The sequence below is a fragment of the Pipra filicauda genome, unplaced genomic scaffold (assembly GCF_003945595.2).
Source record: "Pipra filicauda isolate LSUMZ 115617 unplaced genomic scaffold, ASM394559v2 scaffold208_size1342795_pilon, whole genome shotgun sequence".
Taxonomy (NCBI): Eukaryota; Metazoa; Chordata; class Aves; order Passeriformes; family Pipridae; genus Pipra; species Pipra filicauda.
Genome location: NW_024104319.1, coordinates 1,139,370 through 1,158,092, shown reverse-complemented (window position 1 = coordinate 1,158,092; position 18,723 = coordinate 1,139,370). Strand labels below are relative to the sequence as shown.

Here is an 18,723-nt window from a genome sequence, read left to right as displayed (position 1 = left end):
GCATATGGGCACTGTAGTGGCCTCACTTAAAAAAAATAAGAAAGAAAAAGTATATAAAAGCAGAGTAATTAGAATGCATGGTTTGTCTGGAGTAGTAAAGTCCATGTTTAACTTCCCTAGGTATTCAAACCCAGCAGGTGCCTGTGCCCAGATCTGAAGGTAGCACTCCTCAAAGAGCCAAGGTGCCCTTGTGGTCACTGCAACATGTTCTCGGAGAACTTCCTTGCAGGGTTGTCTGCACCCTGGCTCTCAGAGTGCACTATGTTCAGAGAAAGGAGTAGGAATGGGTCTGATCCCTCCCTTCCAATCTTCCTCAGGGTTTTTAAGCCCCTCCATCCAAGGTTGTTATGTAGCTGCTAGGACGCAGGAGGTCCTTCTACCCTCTGTGCACTCCTTCAAGGATTCCCCCTGGCCTAAAAGGGATGTCTGGCTCTAAGAGATATCATCTGGGATCTAGGGAGGCTGAGAACCTGTTTCCTGGTTTTTCATATAGCCCATGTCCAAATAAAGCACCACTAGCTCTTCAGGAAGGAGGGCTGCAATGACCTAACATGAATGATGTGACTACCTGCAGTGTAGCAAGTTGAAGTCAGGTTGAAGCAGAAAGTTGCAGGAAGAATTGGAAAAAAATTATCCAGTTCTTCATATGCTGTTTTGGTTTGGTATTTACCTACTTCTTGTCACAAATTTCCTGTTGAACAGCCCTACAGGAGTTTTCAGCAGCTGATGAATTATTATGAACTCTCTTGAAACAACTCAGCACTATGTGAGAGTGATGTTAGTTATGATGTATTTGCTGTGACTTCGATGCCAGTGCACTAGGAAATCCTGCAGGAGTTCATTTGGAGTTAGTGTTAAAATGCTCTGCTACTGCTAACATGCTCAGATCATCTTGACTTTTCTCTCTTCTGCCCCAACTACTCAATTCCCAGGTCTTTCCTTTTCTTTTTTTCTTTCTGCTTCTTTTTTTTAATTTGAAAAAAAAAAAAAAATCCACAAAGCAGAGGTCAAATACAGACCAGCTTAATCAGAAATTCATTTTATCTGCTTTAGCAGTTGTCTGTAAAATTGCATACTTGTAAACTGTTGGCAAAAGCATCTAACAAAAAATCCTCTGTATTATTTATAACAGCAGTTTGCCTTCATGTGCTGCTCAGAGAAACTAAGCATCCCCCTAATGAATTAGTGATTACTCAAGGCAGTATTTACATGATACACAACTTCTTGATTATAGCTAGCTGCCATCACCTGCCTGTTAGTTCAGCTTCTCAAGTAGCACGGAAGTGTCTTAAGGAGAGCAAGGTTCTTCATTCAGCAAGGTGGGGCAACATTTTTCTACAATACCATTGCTACATTAGGCAGCTGAAATGTGGATCTGTAATAATGAAATGCACAGATGTTTTGCAGATTGAACTAACGAGGAATTATCTCTGTGACACGAATAGTCCAGTGCGACATCACATATACGTAAGTTTCCTGTGCCCCTGCACTTCTGAAATAGGTGGACCACTATCTCTGCTTTAAAAAGATGATTCTGCTTTATGCATAAATTGTGAGAAACATGACATGGTCCTTCACACCTGGAATACTCAGTCTTAGGACTTACAGTTGCTGCAGACTTGTATGTTTCAGCTGTAAGGGAACAATAAAAGCACATTTTGTGTAGAATACCGAACATCTTTCAGGACTGTGGTTATTTCAACTTTCTCACATAAAAACATGTTATTGCTAGCCTTGTAATCCTCCACGTCTTGGAATAATCACACAGTTCTTATTTTTGTTTGTACCATGATGAAACTTCAAAAGACAGCTTGGTCAGAAGACTACAGAAACCCATTATTTGTGTTAGATGTGTCCAACTTATATCCATCACTGTGTGGAAGGTTTCTTACTAAACATACTAAAAGTGTGTTTAATAAAAACAAACCAAAATACTAAATGTATGTACTTATAGAGATATAAATCTTTCAAAATGATGCACAGAAAGTAAACATTTAAAAATTTTCTTCTGGTCATTTTTCTTTGTAGAACACCATTTCACTCTCACACCTACAGGGTTATTACAGTCATCCTGCCCAGCGTGAAGTTACAATTTCCTATTCTCAAAAAAGACATGGATATGTTCAATTTTTTAAGAAAGCGTGAATATATTTCTTTTGAAACATTTCAATCGATTTCTGAAAGTTAAAATTACTCACTTTTAATTTAACAAACAAATAAAAAAAAAAAAAAACAAGCAAAACCCCACACCTTCTCCTTCTTAAAAAATGTGCCCAGCACTGTAAGGTCCACAAACCTCCCCAAACTGATTACAAAACTCAGTTAGACCAGCACAGAACTCTGACAAAGTTCAAAATACAAGCAGATATAAACTCTTCTGAAAATAAGAGTTGAGGTAGTATGTGACTAGCATTTAGGAAAAAAAAATAAAAACAATAACAGCAAACAAAACAAACCACAACAAAAAGAAGTAAAACACTGGACAACCAGAGAGATGAGCTTACCTTTAAAGAAAGAGAGGAACAAGGATGACCAGAGACATAGTGCAGAATAAACAAATCCCAAGCACTTTTCTGCGAGCATTGTCAAAATAGGCTGGCTATTCTTCCTGAGCAGAGGGTAAAGGAGGATGAGGTCTTGAAGACAGCCTGCAATGACTGACGGATTTGGCAATTACGGTAATAAGGCACCAAACCAGCTTCCCACCAGGGGAGAGAAGTGCATTTGCTCATGTGCTTCTCCAGTCCCCAGGAGCCAGATCAGCTGAGTGCTTGGTCACCAAATCCAAACAAAAAGGTTACATTCCTTTGGACTCACACTGACAGACACACGGGCTCTTTCCTTGGTCAGGAGCAAATGCTATTGATCCCTGCACACAGCTGTGTATATACTGCGAAAAGGGGGAGTGTGCTGCCTCGGAGATGCTTTTCACATCCCCACAGATTGTACCTAACTCGAGACAGCACGTCTGCAGTGCTTCCAGTGCTTGCACTCGAGTGCCTCTAGAGCTGTTTCCCAGAGAAATGAGTTTGTGTCCCTCTCTGCTCTCTCCCAGCTGCCAGGGCAACTGGCAGCAAGCACCTGTGGCATGGATCCTCTGCCACACACCTGCCCTTTCTCCCAGTAGAGGTGGTTGGGGAGATTCCGTCATGCGAAAGATTGGAAAGATGAAAACAGCCAGACTCCTGTCCTTTTCGATGCAGCTCTTCCTGCAATCACTTCCACCAGATGCAGGGAACTGCTCTGCGTGACCTCTTCCTCAGCTGCCCACTGCTGCTGGCTCCCCACTGTAGGAATTCCCACATAACCTGGATCCCCTTCCTCCTCAATCCCCACAATTTTATTCACTAGCCAAGAAAAAGCAAGGAAAGTCAAAGTCTCGAATAAATGATATTAATCATTTGGGCCTTTATTTACTACTTTGAGTGCTCTGCACACTCACCCACTTCTCTTTCCCTGCAAAGGGGCAGGATTTGCACTTCCCCTGTTGAACTTCTGAGGTTCCTGCCTCGGCAGGGTACAACCTTGGGCTTCAGGGAGTAGCACCAAGTCCTGATTCCAGGCAGAAGGAGGGATTGGGTGCTGCTGTAGCGAGGCTGCACTGGGCAGTGCAGGCTGATAGGAGAGAAGGGCCCTGGGATGTGAGGCACAGGATGTGCTGAGGAGGAGGAGGAGAGGTCTGGAGGGATGAGCGCTGCGGCACTGGCTGGCCCTGGAGACCCCCGGCTGGAAACATCTGCCCTGGGATCAGTGGCAGAAATGCAAATCTCGTTATCTTGTGAAAGGATCTGCCAGCATCAACATCCCACCTCTTCTGGCCAGAGTCTGCATCGATGCCCCCCCTCTCTCCCAGAAGTGATCCAAGGGGCCATAATGCCCAGGGCACAAGCCAGGAAATGGTAGCCAAAACACCAGAAAAAGGGTAGAAAAGAAACACAGCTGGGCAGAGCAACTCTACTGGCATTGTTAGTAATACTGAGAGGTTTTCTGCAGTTTTCATGCTCTCCTTTTCCTCTATTAAATGCTAAATAGACCTGGGGCCTAGGACCACAAGGGGCTGGTGTGGGCCTCAGCTGCAGCCTGGCACAGGTTTAGCTGGCTCCTGATACACCCTCCGATGGTGGGGTGGCTTCCTGGGGGCCTGGGAAGGGTCCTCAGAGCTGCTGGCCCTCCTTTTCAGGGCTGGCTGAGGCCTCCCAGGTGAGCATTCGCTGCCTCAGCTCCATGTGGAGGGGCCAGGTACAGCCTCCCCTCGGTTCTCCTGGGCCTCTTTTTGCTCCACGCAGATGGAGGGGGAGAGGGAGGGGCAGAATGGGGACAGCTGGGAGCCCCAGGAAGGGCTGGCCTTGGGAGACACCCTTTGGAAGCACAAGGGCTAGAGGCAGTAGCGGAGCTGTCCTCCCACCCCCCAGATGAAAGGCTGTCCCCCCAAAGGACCACCCGATGTTGGGCCTCCCCCTGAGCCCGTGTGTGATGGTGTCACCGAGCTGCTGGGCAAAGCTCTTTGTGTGCGTGTGTGTCCTGCAGCAGCTGGAACAGAGCCCCCTCATCCAGGCCAGAGTAATGCAGGTTGCGTGGGATGAGTTGCTGCTCTGCTGCTGCTTCCTGGCATCCTCAGAGAGCTGCCCCAGCTCCTGATGCAGCCACAACAGCAGGCAATGGAGGATAGCTACGTAAATACAGAAGAGGGACACTCAAATGTGCTTGTGGGAGACACTCACTGGACTCCAGGGCAGCGGCCCCAAGGCTGATGGCAGGGCTATTGCAGGGCTGTGGAGACTGGGGGCAGCTGGGTGTCCTGGAGCTCCTGCTCTCAGGTGGAACACATCCAATGGTGCCCCACGGGGTGGAATGACATGCTCCAAAAAGTTGTCATACCCCTGCATAGGATGGAGGTCACCCTCCTCTTCCAGAAAGGACACTCATGTTTGCTCTCAGCCCACTGCAGGGTGCACACTGAGCAGAAGCAGTGGAGGCCTGGCAGTGTGGAGCTGGCCTCCTCCATGCTGTCCCAGCAGGTGGGAAGCAGTTGTCCGGCTCTGTGGCCTTGCTCTCCATGTGCTGCAGTGGGCTGGGGGCAGCTGGGGATATAGAGCTTCTTCGCTCCCTCTCAGTGATGCTGCAGCAGTGAATGTCACGCTAGAAAAGTGAGGCCACAATTGTTGTCTGGCCTTGGGAGGGATGGAAGGAATACCCAAGTCTCTCATGAAGGAAACCCTCCCAGCTCCCTAGGGTGAGTTTTCTCCTTACAGATCACCTCTGCTGTCAGGAGAGCATCTCCTGAGTATCACCTTGGCTGCCTAAACCTAGGCAGGGCCTGGACATCATGCCTTGTGCACAAGGTTTTCCTCATGACAGGCTTGGAAACCACTTTTCCTCTCCCAGAGATGGAGAGTTCCACTTGGAAACAGACTTAGGGGGGCTCAGGCTGAATGTCATCGATCTTGCAAGAATGGCAAATGCATTTACATTATGGCTCCCTGCAGTCACAAGATCCGGTGCTATAATTTCCCACTTTAAACCTGCAAATGCAGACAGCTGGAATCCAGGGGTTTTGCAGTCCAGCTGTTTTCTGCACTCCTCAGCTCTTAATCATATTCCAAAATTACACTACAAGTGAATTCTTGGAACTGCCTGGGTTGCTTTGTTCCACAGCCATTTAACCATGTCCTGTGGCAAAAATGAGCACGTCTTACTACCAAATATACACCCTGGAGTCTAGGAAATCATACTGGAAAATCACCATTTCTGACTGTGGTCCTAGGAGGCAGTGGTGGAGAGATACCTACGGATGCTTTTTGTATCACAAGCTTGGAGCAAGGGAAACTGGGGTTCAGCTGTAGTGCCAAGGAGTTGGGCTGCAAGCTGTGATGGGGACTGAGGATACCCCACAAACAAGTTTTCTCCCTCAGAAATCATGAGAAGGCACTGGCACTACAAGGCAGACCACGTAAGTTACTGCACTCCTGATCTGGAACCAGGCTCGTTGCTGGGCTCACTGATCACATGGCCTGCAGGTGTGGTTCCCTGCTCACAGGCCTGACAAGAAAGGAAACAGCAAGAGCAAGATCATTGTGCAAGTCTGTGTGGCACTTCCTCTCTCTCTCTGTCATGTTCATTTGAGAGTGCTGCCACTGCAAAAGGCTTTCACAGAGATGATAAAACCAGGCCCTTTTGGCTGAGATCGTGCAGGAAGGATGCATACCTGCCCCTCAGCTCTGGGTTCATTGCTCAGCCTCCCTCTCCTACAGAAGCAGGTAACATGAACACAGAAACCAAGCTTCTTCACCAAAGAGTTGCGAGATAGACATTTTCTTTCCCTGCCATTTCCCACTGTGAAAAGCTGGGATGGACTACTGAAGGCTGAGGCTTACAGAGAATGTCTGTATCAAAGCTCTACCTACCAGTTCAGGCGGTGCTCTGACCGTATGAAGTTATGTGACTTGTTCCTCCTCTTCTTGGGATTGCTTCTTCTGTTGATCACAGCACTAAAACTCCGCAAGTTCGGAGCTGGGCATCCCTCCTCTACGGCTGGGTGTGCCTGCAGGTGGGCTACCTCTGCTCTTTCCACCACCTCTCCCAAAGCTTGCTGCTGAGTTTGCCCAGTCAGCCCTTCCAGCACTGGCTTGACTTTCAAGCCAAACTCCAGAACCTCAGGCTGGGAGCCAACACGGATAAAGGACAGTTGGCCACAGTCACACTTTACAGCTGAGCAAGGAGAAAAGAGGATAAAGAAAGCCCTTATTCTGCAGGTAGCACTGCAAAGTGCTTTGCCCCAGGATTAGTTTAAATAAGTCAAAAGTGATCTGGAGAAGTCTCAGGCAAAGGTGTCAAGTGCTGGAGTGGATATGCTCTGCAGGGTTTCCCCATGCATGTCAAGCTGTGGAGACCACTCATTGGGTTCAGCTCCTCTCCAAGGAACGTGGATGGCAGAGCTGTGCTAAGATCCCTCTGATACAACAGGTTACACACGCAGATGCCAAGTAACCTTCCTTGTGGGGCTGGGGATGCTGGAGGACAAGGCACTGCAGGATGTGAACACCTGGCTGGCTAAGCAGGGAGCTAGCTGGGGTGATCCCAATGCTGCTGGGTGCTGGGATGGGGAAGCTGGGGAAGTGAGCTGTGGAAGGGTCTCCTCTGGTGCAAAGGGAGGCAGATGGTGGCAGGAGGGTCTGCATGAACTGGGGATCTTATGGCTCCTCATTCCTGCAGGCAGCAGAGGTCCCATGGGTGGGTGAGGTGGAAATGGAGCTGCACCTGAGTTCTGAATACTCCAAAGGCACACGGAATAGAGCTGCACAACAAAAGCAAGGTGTGAGGAGCTACAGCAGCGCCAGTGGCCCTTTGTATCCAAGGGCTGAGGCTCTGACACTTCAGTCCCTGCTCTGTCCTTTCCCCACATAGGAGGAAGAGATGCAAGAGGTGCAGGGCAGCATACCAGAGTTCAGCTGGGAAGATTTCCCCTCCTCAGCCTATGTGCAATGGCCAGGGCAGTGACTGGAGCTCACCCGTCTCTGGCTCATCTGCATGGGCCCGAGGAGTGTGTGTGGCAGTGGGGAGCACCCCTAATGTTGGAGGTACTCATTCAACCAAGCCCTATGGACTGCAGCAAGCAGCAGATGGAGCAGGAAGCTGCAGTGCTGGGGTCTGGCAGAAGCTCAGCTGGTGAGAGAGCACTGCCAGCTCCCACCCCGCTGGCAGGGGTTCGCTGGGGACAGAGGTCTGTGCAGTGCCCAGCCAAGAGGGCACCTGTGCTCGTGTGCAGCACTCCTGGAGTCAGCCCTGGCCATCCTGACCACTTGAGAATGCTCAAAAAGCATCCCTGCTCTCTATTGAGCTCTGGGTGACTGACATGCTGTCTGAGATGCAGCATCACTTTGTGTCATGGCCATGCTGGCCCCAAACTCCATTCCTCCCTCCTGGCCTCACCTGCCAAGGGCAGCTGGAGAGACAGCTTCTCCTGATGCCTGTGTGGGGTGGTGAGGAGGCAAACGAGTCCTTCCCCTAGTTTGAAGGAGAATCACAGAATAAAAGAATTGTTAGGGTTGGAAGGCATCTCTGGAGATCATCTAATCCAAACCCTCTGCTGAGGAGAGGGTCACCTAGAGCAGGAACATGCCCAGGTGGATTTTGAATGTCTCCAGAGAGTAAGACTACGAAACAGCTGGTGGATCCCAGGACAGAGCCCTGAAGCATGTGCTCCAGAGGGACATGAGGACTGGGGATCTCCATCTCTGTGCCTGTTCTCCATCTCTACATTCCTTTCTCCATCTCAGTGTTCATCTCCCTCTGTCCCTTTGTCTTTCCTGCTCTCCATCCCTTTGCTTCTGTTTCTGTCCCAATTCCCGGTTTTCTCACTCGGCCACTCCGTTCTGGTCACGTCCCGATTCCCTCTCTCTCCCTCTGTCAGGCCCTCAGACTTTCTTTTCTACCCTTTTCTTTTTCCACCTTCTTAACGCCTTTCTTTTCCTGCCCCCACACGTCTTTCTCTACCCTCGCCTCCCTTGTGCTCTCCCCACCTCCTCCTCCTCCTCCCTTCCTTTTCCCTATTTCGCTCCCTCTGCACCAAGTTTTGCCTCACCCTTTTCCTCTCCCGGTCCCTCCCTTCCCCTCCCGGCCGCAGCGTCCCCGCTGCCGCGTCCCCCCCGCCCCTCTCCCTGTCCCTCACAGCCGCCGGGGCTGTTTCTCCCGCCCTGCGCCGTCCCCCTGAAGCCCGCAGCGCTGCGGGCACCGCCGGCGGCCCGTTCGCCCACCGAGCCGCGGCCGCAGCCCTGCGCTCCGTGCCCGCCGCCCTGCGCTCCGTGCCCGCCGCCCCGGCCCAGCGGGGCCGCCCTCGCCTCCGCCGGCGCCTCCCCGCGCCTCGGCAGCACCGGCACTGCCCGGCCGCGGCCGCCTCTGCGCGCCCCTCCCGAGGCCGGCGCCGCCCGGAGCCGCTCCGCGGCGCCCTCGCTCCACCGCTGCCCGTCCGCCAGCGCCCGGGGCCGGGCGGGGCCGGGCGGGGCCGGGCGGAGACGACACCTCCCACCGCGGGAGGTGCGCCCGCCTGAGGTGGCGCCGGGGGAGTCGCCCGTGCCGCGGCGGGAGCGGGCTGAGGGGCTGAGGGAAGGTGGCGGGATGCGCTCTGCCGGCGGGAGCTGGGGGAGCGGCACAGCCACCCCCGGGGCATGTCCCGGCAGCAGTGAGCCAGCCCAGCCCTACGCCTGAGCGCTCGGTTTAAAAAAGGTTCCCCCACACTAGCTCGGGGTGCTTGGTGATCCCCCGGCGCACCCAAACTGAGGTCCTGCTGCCTCCAGAGAAGTCCGAGCCAGTCTCCAGTGCCTGTTTGAGACCCCCGAAGACTCAGCTTCACAGAATCACAGAATATTCTGAGTTGGAAAGGGACACACAAGGATCGTGGAGTCCAACTCTTAGCCCTGCACAGGACACCCCAAGAGTTACACCATGTGCCTGAGAGCATTGTCCAAACATTTCTTGAGGCTTGGTGCTGTGACCACTGCCCTGGGGAGCCTGTTCCAGTGCCCAACCACCCTCTGGGTGAAGAACCATTCAGAGGTTCGTTCAGTAACATCGCCGCCTCCCCTCATGTGGAGGTTGTAACTGCAGTGATGTCTTTCCTCAGTCTCCTCCAGGCTGAACAGCCCCCAGCTGCTCCTCACAAGGCTTCCCCTCAAGGCCCTTCACCATCTTCGTAGGCCTCCCTTGAATGCAAAAGCTTCAGGGCCACAACTCCCTACCTGACTAAACCTAAAGCCCCCCAAGTTTCCCCATGGACCCAAAACACCCCCAATGCTGCTTTGGCCCCACCCCAAACCTTCCTCAACAGCTTCCCCTCACCTCCCCACACCCTCCTTAATTGCCCCCAGACAGCCCCATCCCTGTGCCAGCAGCCAAAACCCTCCAAGTCCTGCTCCAGGGTGCACCCATTCATCTCCACATCCTACCTGAGTGTTATCCCCAGTATGCTCCAATCCTGCCACAGTACACTGCTTCAAGGCCTCAAATACCTCCAAATTGTCCTCTGAGAGTGTCACTAAGATGCCACGAATACTTACAAACCCTACCCAAGTACCCCCAAAAGCCCCCGAGCCTGTCCCACAGCCCACAGAAATTCCAAGCCCTGTTTCTGAATCCCTGAAAGCCCTCATCCAAAGAGCCACAAACTCTAATTTTCCATGAACACCACACAAACCTTTCTGTAGGCCACAAAACATCCACAAATCCCTCCTACAAGCCACCAAACAACCCCAAACTTGTCTATGGTCCCCCAAAGTTGCCAAACTCTGCCTCCAGGTCCCCAAAGGCTTCCACCAAACACCTTGCTCTTGGGCCAGGCATACATATAAAATCAAATCAAATCAAATCCAAGTGCTCCCAAAGACTCATATAAATGGCCCCAACAACCTAAATCCTGCTCCCAGGCTTTCTCAGACCTCTCCCAGGCCATGCCAAAGGGTCCAAACCCCAAGTAGGTCCAACCCCCAAGTCCCAAATACGCCCAAATATGCCATAGTTCATGCTGGCTCGAAGAGATTTCAAATCCTGCCCGATTTTATTCAAAGAACCCAAAATTTGTCCATGACCTTCAAGCAAACCTTGACATACTTCAAGACAGTCAGAAACCTCCTCAAAATCCTAACCTAAGACCCCGAATCCTGCCACAAAATCTCCTAAAAATGATGGAAGTACCACACCATCCCCAGTGACACTAAAGACTCCAAACCTGCTTCATGCTCCAAAACCCCTGTGGTGTGTCCCAGGAACCTGAAAATGCTTTCAGTTGACACTCCTCCTTCTGAAACCCATGAGCAGGTTTACTGAAGACCCTCCAAACCTGCCCTATGGCTCCCAAATGCCTGAAAGCCTGTTTCAGGTCCTTCAGAGATGTTTTCCAACCCCCAAATCCTGTTCTAGGGTCCTGCAAAGCCTGCCAAAATGCCCGAAGGACCTAAAACCTGCCCGGTGCTGGGAAAAAAATCCAATGTACAATAACGCCCCCCCTGAAAAACAGAAAACCCCTGGTTTCACAAGCTACTGAGATTTCCCCCAAACACCCCTGAACTCTGTCCCAGCATCCCCAGTCCCCCAAGACTTTGTGCAAGATCTCACAGACACCCCTTCACCCTGCTTAAGGTCACTGTAAGACTTCTCCAAAACCTGACCAAACTGCTTCAAGTACCCCATTTGCTCCACACAGTGCCCAGATATTCCCAGTGTCCCACAGTCCTGCCCAAGAGCTCCAAATCACCACCAAAACCTGCTTCAGGATAATCAAATACCTGAAACCCTGTCTCAGACCTGACACTGGACCATAGACACTGCCAATGGCATGCCCCCACAACTCTCAAAAACCTACTCCCAAGGCAACAACACAAGCCCTGCTTCTAAGCTTGCCTACCCTCAAGACTCCCAGACTTTGCACCAGAGTTCCAAAGCCCCCACTATACTGGTCCAAGTGCCCCAAATACTTCCAGACCCTGCTTCAGGTCCTTTAAAGCCCTCCTTCAACCTGACACATAGTCTGCCCCAGTGTTCCCAAAGAGGCCCACACAAATTGCCCAAGTACCTACATCCCAATCTGGCATCAAGGTCCTGAAACACCTCAATAACTTGCTTCAGGACCCTCAATGACAGTCCCTAGACTCTGCCCAGCTGTCATCAGTGGGGTCCAAACCCTTCTCCAGGCCCCCTAAATACTGGAAAACCTTTTCCAAGAAACACCAAATACTCCCAAATCTGTTCCTAAACCCCAGAACACCCAACCCTGCTTAATGCCCCCTGGAGACTTCCCTCAAACCCATCCAAATCATATCCTAGGCCCTGCAAAGATCCCAAACAGTGCCCAAATGTCTCCAGAGATGTCCAACCCTGCCACTGGTCACCAAAACCTGTCCCAGCACCTCTCCCCGTATCACCCAAAACACTGGACTCCAGGGCAGTGGCCCCAAGGCTGATGGCAGGGCTTTTGCAGGGCTGTGGAGACTGGGGACAGCAGGAGTTCCTACTCTCAAGTGGAACACATCTGATAGTGTTGCAGGGCAATGGAGATGGGGGCAGCTGAGTGCTTACAAGATCACATATCAAATTTTCCATAAATATGATACATTTTCACATCTCCCTGCAGGGGAGACTACTTGGGCAGAGCCCACCAGGCCATAGCAGCAATGCATGTTCCTGCAGTCATTTGTGCTGACTGGGGAGCAGCTGTATCAAAACATCTTCTCCTCCTTTTCTACTCCCATTATGTCCCCACAGTAGAACTACACTGAGATTAGCTCAGTGGGTTAGAGCATATTGCTAATAACACCTGTGTTGTGGGTCTCATACCCATATGGGCCGTTCATGTAGGAGTTGGACTTGATGATCCTTCTGGGTCCTTTCCAACTCAGATTGTTCTGTAATTCTGACTCAACATGGACTGAAGTTTTGGCCACTATTTTTGTTTTAGATTTTTATTTTTTTTTTCAAAATTCCTTTAAAAATGAAGGCATTCACCAGTGAGTACAGCTTCAGAGAGATGAGTTCAGGTAGCTGTACTCACCTTCAGCCACTGGAGGTGGCTGTCCTACCACTGATGGCCAGGCTGCTGCAAGGCTATGGAGACTGGGGGTAGCTGGGTGTCCTGGAGCTCCTGCTTTCAGGTGGAACGAACACATCCAGTGGTGCCCCACAGGATGGAACGACATGCTCCAAAAAGTTGTCATCGCCCTGCACTGAGTGCAGTATGGAGGTCACCCTCCTCTTCCAGAAGGGACACTCGTGTTTGCTCTCAGTCCACTGCAGGGTGCACACTGAGCAGAAGCAGTGGAGGCCTGGCAGTGTGGAGCTGGCCTCCTCCCTGTTGTCCAGGCAGTGGGACAGCAGTTGTCCAGCTCTGTGGCCTTGCTCTCCATGTGCTGCAGTGGGCTGGGGGCAGCTGGGGATGTTGAGCTGCTCTGTCACTGGTGCTGCAGCAGTGAATGTCACGCTAGGAAAGGAAGAGAAGCCACAGTTGTTGTCTGGCCCTGAGCGGGGTGGAAGAAATGCCCAGGTCCCTCATGAAGGAAACCATCTCAGCTTCCCAGGGTGAATTGTCCCCACGCAGATCACCTCTCCTGCTGCAAGAGTGACTCCTGGGTGCCCTGGCTGGGGAAAACCTCCAGTGGCTCTGGGGCTGGGCATGGAGACCTGCACCAAGCAAGCTCTCTGAGCACGACACCAGAAACTAACAACAGCCTTGCACAATAATCCTTTCTGGCTGTGGCAGCAATGCTTTTTACTTAATAAAAGCCTTTGGGAAGCTCTGTCTGGCCCACAGGAAGTGCAACTACCAAAGGATCTGTGGAGTGATAAAATGATAGGCTTAGGCAAGGGATGCTTATGCTACAACTGTTTGATTGTCCAATGTGTAAGTTGCTCAGTTTTATTTAAGTCTTTTCTTTCTCCTCCAAGCAAGGTGATATAGCACTCATTTTGGGGGAGGCCAAGGGATAAGCTCCCTGAGCTGCATTAGCATGCCCCATCCCTGCCACATCTGGAGGATCAGTGGGATTGTGCCAGAGGTGCATAATCTCTGTTCTTGGTGCAAACAGTAGGCACCAAGTCAGAACATGCTGAAAATGCTACCTTCCTTCGCTGTGGGCAAGGAGGGGCCATGGTGATGAAGAGTGCTGGGCAAGGCAGGAAGGGGAGAGACAAAGTAGTGTGCATGCAAGGGCTACCCATCCAAATGGAAAGGCTGCTGCTTGGGCCACAGGAGCCTTGACCACTGTGGAGGAGTGGTCTGGGGAGCTCCGGGAGATCTGGGGACCATCAGTAGATGAACAGCTTTAGGCTGCCTCCTCAGCTCCCTTGCAGGCTTGCTGGTGGGACTGGTCAGGAAGCCAAAGTCCCTGGAAACACCTTCAAGACACCTGCAAGCTCCTACAATACTGTGAAGCCACCATCTCAGGAATGAAGATCTCCTTGGGGAGCAGAGCCCCTTTGCCCTTCGCCCTGCTGATGGGTGGGCAGCCCACCCATCCATGGATGGCACTGGGAGATCAAGGCCTGCCTCTCTCAAGGTCCAGCCAACTTAAGCAGCCCCAGCCTGAATGCTTTTGGCTTGTCAGTGCTGACACTGGGTAGTGCCCGACAGCAACCTTTCCTCAGCCCCTCCATGTCTCTCCTTTGTATAGCGCATGCTTCCAGAAACAGCAGCCTCTTAGTGGGACCTCCCCTTTTCCCCTCACAACTTGTTTGACAAGGAAAAAGCAGGCTAAGATGAGCTTGCACAATGGGTACAGCGGCACCTCTCACGGCTTCTTTTCCTCTCAGTGCCAGACAAGGCTCAGTGAAGGCTGTCAGCTTTCTCAAAGTTTTCTGAGAACATGACCTGCAGCAACCTCCACAGGGAAGTGGCACAGAGACCTGTGAAGGCAGGCTTGGAGTCAGCGGAGCAACCCAAACCAGGACTGATGTCTGAATACATGTTTATTTATCTATCAGTTGGGGAACTGAAGATTAACAACACAGTTCTTGCTAAGGATTCATTCTTGCATGATACTCATCATATCTCCATTTCCCACCCTGGGGGTATGCAGCTCAATAAATTTCCAGTACCAGGAAACAGATGTCACTTATTTAGCTGGCTATGGTCCTTAGTGGCTTACAGTCATAGAGGTGATGGTGATGAGATCCAAAAGCTCTTTGAAAAGAGAAGTTAAAATAAGCTTGTCTTAAGTCTTCTGATTTTCCTCTATTGTGCCTGACTTTTTTTATGCTACCTCTCTCCCCAGATTGGGTGGAGGGCTCCTCTGTTCCTCACACTGTTTATCTTGGTTTTACTTTTGCTACTGTGTCGCGTATTCGGAATGTCTCTTGCTTGCTTGTCTTGTGGCAAGATTTAGCTACTTGAAAGCCTTTATTCTGAACCTGCACCTAACTTTGCCCCTTTGTAGATTACACGGTTCACATACTTAACCACAAAGAGTGTCTGGCTGTGCCATCACAGTATTACAAAGTTACTGGATACTGTTTGCAGTACAGTAGTTGAGTATGCTTATACATGTGTTTAAGAAACGATGATATTAGTTACATCCTGCTCAGTACATTTATAATTCATGGGTAACTCAAACTTTTGCTTAGGTTATACGATTCCCTAACTGTGTTACAATGTGAACCTCAAGATGCCATGGACGGTGTGACGCATGAGGACTCTTGCAGGATGCAACTATAGACCCAAAACTCAACTCCAACCAATCTAAAGATGTTCTAGAAAGTTTCATACCTCATGGTGGGGAAGGTGCAACCAGATATCCTCCACAGACCACGTGGTATGTCAGACGCTGGAACCTCATGGCATCATTTGGAAGCTGTAAAGAGAGATCCTAGAAGTCTGAGTCCCATGGTGCTTGAGTTATGAGAGGGGATTTGAGGTACAGACTCACAGTGAGTTAACCACACGTTTATCTTCTTCAACTGAGTGTGGACTCACAGATGTGCTTCTGACAGGGCATTTTCAGTCCAGTCTCCTTCTCACAGCAGGGCCATCCCCAGCAGTAGGTCTGTCACCATGCCTTTGCCAATGCCATTGTTCCTTGACAGTGATTCATACAGCCTGGATTCAGTAAGAAATGGAAGAAGAAAGTAGAAAAGAAAAAGAAAGAGAAAATATCTTGAAATGTGGGGAGAATTGGTGGTGGTACTAGGTGGTAGTAGTAGTAAAGTGGAACTTTGCTGATTGAAAGTGGGTCTACCTAGATTTCTCCTTACAAGGAAGCACACCAAAAGTTCCAAAGGTAATTTTTAGCTAAAAAGAGTAGCTTTCAAGCAGGGAGCAGGAAGAGGTGATTTTTCTGGGGAGCAGAAAGTAGAGAGAGTCATTTTTAAACAAAGTGATAAGGCAGAATGGAGAGGAGGAAGCAGATCCAAGACTCTACAGTTTCTTCCTCCAGGCATGCTTTGTTATTGCCTCTCTTTCCAGGGTGATACACTTGATTAAATTACTCTCTTCTATTAAAAGAGCATAATGTAGCAAACTAAATAATGCCTAAATCCATCATATGTTAATAAAGCCTAGAGTTCCTGATGTAGCATCACAGAAGGTGTACATGAGGGAAACATATCTAGACAGAAAGTACTATAATAGATACTTCAGCTAGTTAATATTTTTTCTCTTATCCTTCTGGACTCCTTTTCCATGAAGCCTCACAAGAAAGCTAGTTTTGTTCTGGTTCTGCAGCACATGCGGTTCCAGGATGTATTTTCTTCCATCCCAATCCACCACCTGACTCAAGCCAAAATTATTGAGGGAACTACCTGCAAAGCAGGCACAAATGTAAAAATACTGCAGCTGTGAGGACCACTTGTTTTAAACGTGTGATAAGAATTCCTTAGGGAGTTTTAAAGCACTAGTTGCTTCTACTTACTTAAAAAGAGAGCACCAATGTTACTTTTGTTGGTTTTGGGGTAATTTACAGTGTAGGCAGCCTCCATCCTAACTCCAGCCAGGGTGATCCAATCCTGTAGAAGCAGACCTTTCTGTGTTGGTATGTAAATAGCTGTGGAGGTAATGTGGAATTTGCTGGCATGTCCGCTGTCCCTCTATGAGAGGTGCAGCATGGGAGGAGTACTGGACACTGACAACTCATCCTATTGCAGAACAAAGGACCTCACCTGAGTCTCTCTGCAGGCCTCTAATGAGGTGAATGTACCCATAGGAGCATCCTTGGGGCTGTTTTTCTCCAGTACAACAGCAGGCCTTGTCCTGCCTCTTTTGCCGTCCTAGCACCAACAGCCAAGTCTGCCCAGACAGGGTGCACAGGAACTGCTTGGTCTTCAGAAGGCAGCGTACCTCACCCCCAGGCTCATGTGAACTTGAGCCAGCCCCATGCAGTCCCTGGGGGAGGCTACAGAAGGAGAGCAGAGAGAGCTGGCTGTTCTAAGGGGATGCAGGAAGCCAACACCCCTGTGTTATCAAGCAGAGTTGCTCTAGGGTCAAGTGGTGTAAGTGTCCTGCAGAAAGCTCTTGGATTGTGCTGCTCCAGGGGCCTCAAAACTAGCTGCTGTGCAAGAGGAACAACCTTTCTTCCAATGGAAGTATTGTCTGGGCATCCACTGCGTGCCGGATGGCAAGAATCATTGAATTGTTTGGTTTAGAAAAGACCTTAAAGATCATCTAATTCCAATGCTCCTGCCCATATCCCCCTACCATGGTCAGGGACAACTTCAAAGGGACCAGGTTACTCAGAGCCCCATTAAACTTGGCTTTGAATACTTCCAGGGCACCCACAGATTCTCTATGCAACCTATTCCAGTGCCTCACCACCCTCACAATAAGGAATTTCTACCCAATATCTATTCTAAACCTGCACTCTTACAGTTTAAAGTCATTCCCTCTTGTCCTGTTGCTACATACCCTTGTAAGAAGTCCCTCTCCAGCTCTCTTGTAGGCTCCATTCAGGTACTGGATGGTGGTCTAAGGTCTCCCTGGAATGTTCTCCAGGCTGCACAGCCCCAACTCTCTCAGCCTTTCCTCATAGCAGAGGTGCTCCATCCTTCTGATGGCCTTCCTCTGGACTCCCTCCAACAGGTCCACATCATTCTTAAGCTGGGGAACCCAAAGCTGGAAGCAGTGCTTCAGGGGTAGTCTCACAAGAGCTGAGTAGAGGGGGAGAATTCCCTCCCTCGACCTGCTGGCCACTCTGCTTTTGGTGCAGCCCAAGATTCCATTGGCTTTCTGGACTGCCAGTGCACATTCCTGGCTCGTGTTGAGTTTTTCATCAACCATCACCCCAAGTTCTTCTCCGCAGGGCTGCTCTCAGTCACTTCTCTGTCAAACCTGTGGGTGTGCTGGGATTGCTGGGAATCAGGTGTAGGATGTTGCACTTGGCCTAGTTGAACTTCATGAGGTTTGCATTGGCCCACCTCTCAGGCCTATCAAGGTCCCTCTGGATGGAATCCCTTCCCTCCAGCGTGTCAACTGCCCCACACAGCTTGGTGTGTCAGCAAACTTGCTGAGGGTGCCCTCAATGCCACTGTCTGTGTCACTGACAGAGATGTTGAACAGCACCAGTCCCAGCACCAACCCCTGAGGGTCACCACTGATCACTGGTTTCTAAGTGAACATCAAGCAATCGACTGCAGCTCTTTGAGTGTGACTGTCCAGCCAATTCTTTATACATCAAGTGGTCCATCCATCAGATCCGTGTCTCTCTGGTTTGGATACAAGGTTGGCATCTGGGACAGTGTCAAATGCTTTGCACAAACAGGTAGATGATGTCAGTCACTCTTCCCTCATCAAACAATGCTGTAACCCCATTTTTGGATGTTTGACTTCAGCTGTGGGGCCACTGCAGGCTGCAGTTGCAACCAGCTATCTAACTCCTTCTCTGTCTCCCTGATGTTATGCAGTCTTCTCACCACCCCATGTAGCTCAGCCACCTGCTGCAGGAGGTGCATCACGCGGACACACATTTTTCAAGCAGGTTTGCTGCCTCTCCCTACAGCAGTTCTGTCTAGGTGGAGGCAGCAGGGAAGATGGTGCAGACCCTTCAGGCACAACAAGATTGTTCATCCCTACCTGTTTCAGAGGGCTCCTCTTTGATCCACTGCTGTGATGGGACTAGTTGACCTTTATGTCCCTCTCCTTCGACTTTACAGAAACAGAAGGGCTCTGGTGAGACCAGACCACATCCAGGACAATTCACCTTTGCAGCAGGCTTTCTGCACTTTTCCAGTGACTCCTACAGGTTCTAGAGGCCTCTG

General features: G+C 50.4%; 2 protein-coding genes across 3 annotated transcripts in view; both read right to left on the bottom strand.

Annotated features, from left to right (window-relative positions):
• LOC114000715 (neuronal acetylcholine receptor subunit alpha-7-like) overlaps positions 1-2,988 on the bottom strand; it is a 56,528-nt gene extending 53,540 nt beyond the window's left edge. For both annotated transcript variants that reach the window (XM_027745233.2, XM_039380938.1), the window contains exon 1: positions 2,505-2,988. In XM_027745233.2, coding sequence (XP_027601034.1) covers positions 2,505-2,583 — 79 coding nt within the window. In that variant the 5' untranslated portion in view covers positions 2,584-2,988. The remainder of the gene's footprint in view (positions 1-2,504) is intronic.
• A 391-nt stretch (positions 2,989-3,379) lies between these two features.
• Positions 3,380-12,683, bottom strand: LOC120323184. Its single transcript, XM_039380924.1, has 5 exons — positions 12,539-12,683; positions 8,754-9,134; positions 7,930-8,004; positions 6,405-6,708; positions 3,380-3,741 (listed from the first exon to the last, which is right to left on the bottom strand). The coding sequence occupies exons 1-5, from the start codon at positions 12,681-12,683 to the stop codon at positions 3,417-3,419; spliced, it is 1,230 nt and encodes a 409-aa protein (XP_039236858.1). The 3' UTR covers positions 3,380-3,416.
• Between the last annotated feature and the right edge of the window lie 6,040 nt (positions 12,684-18,723).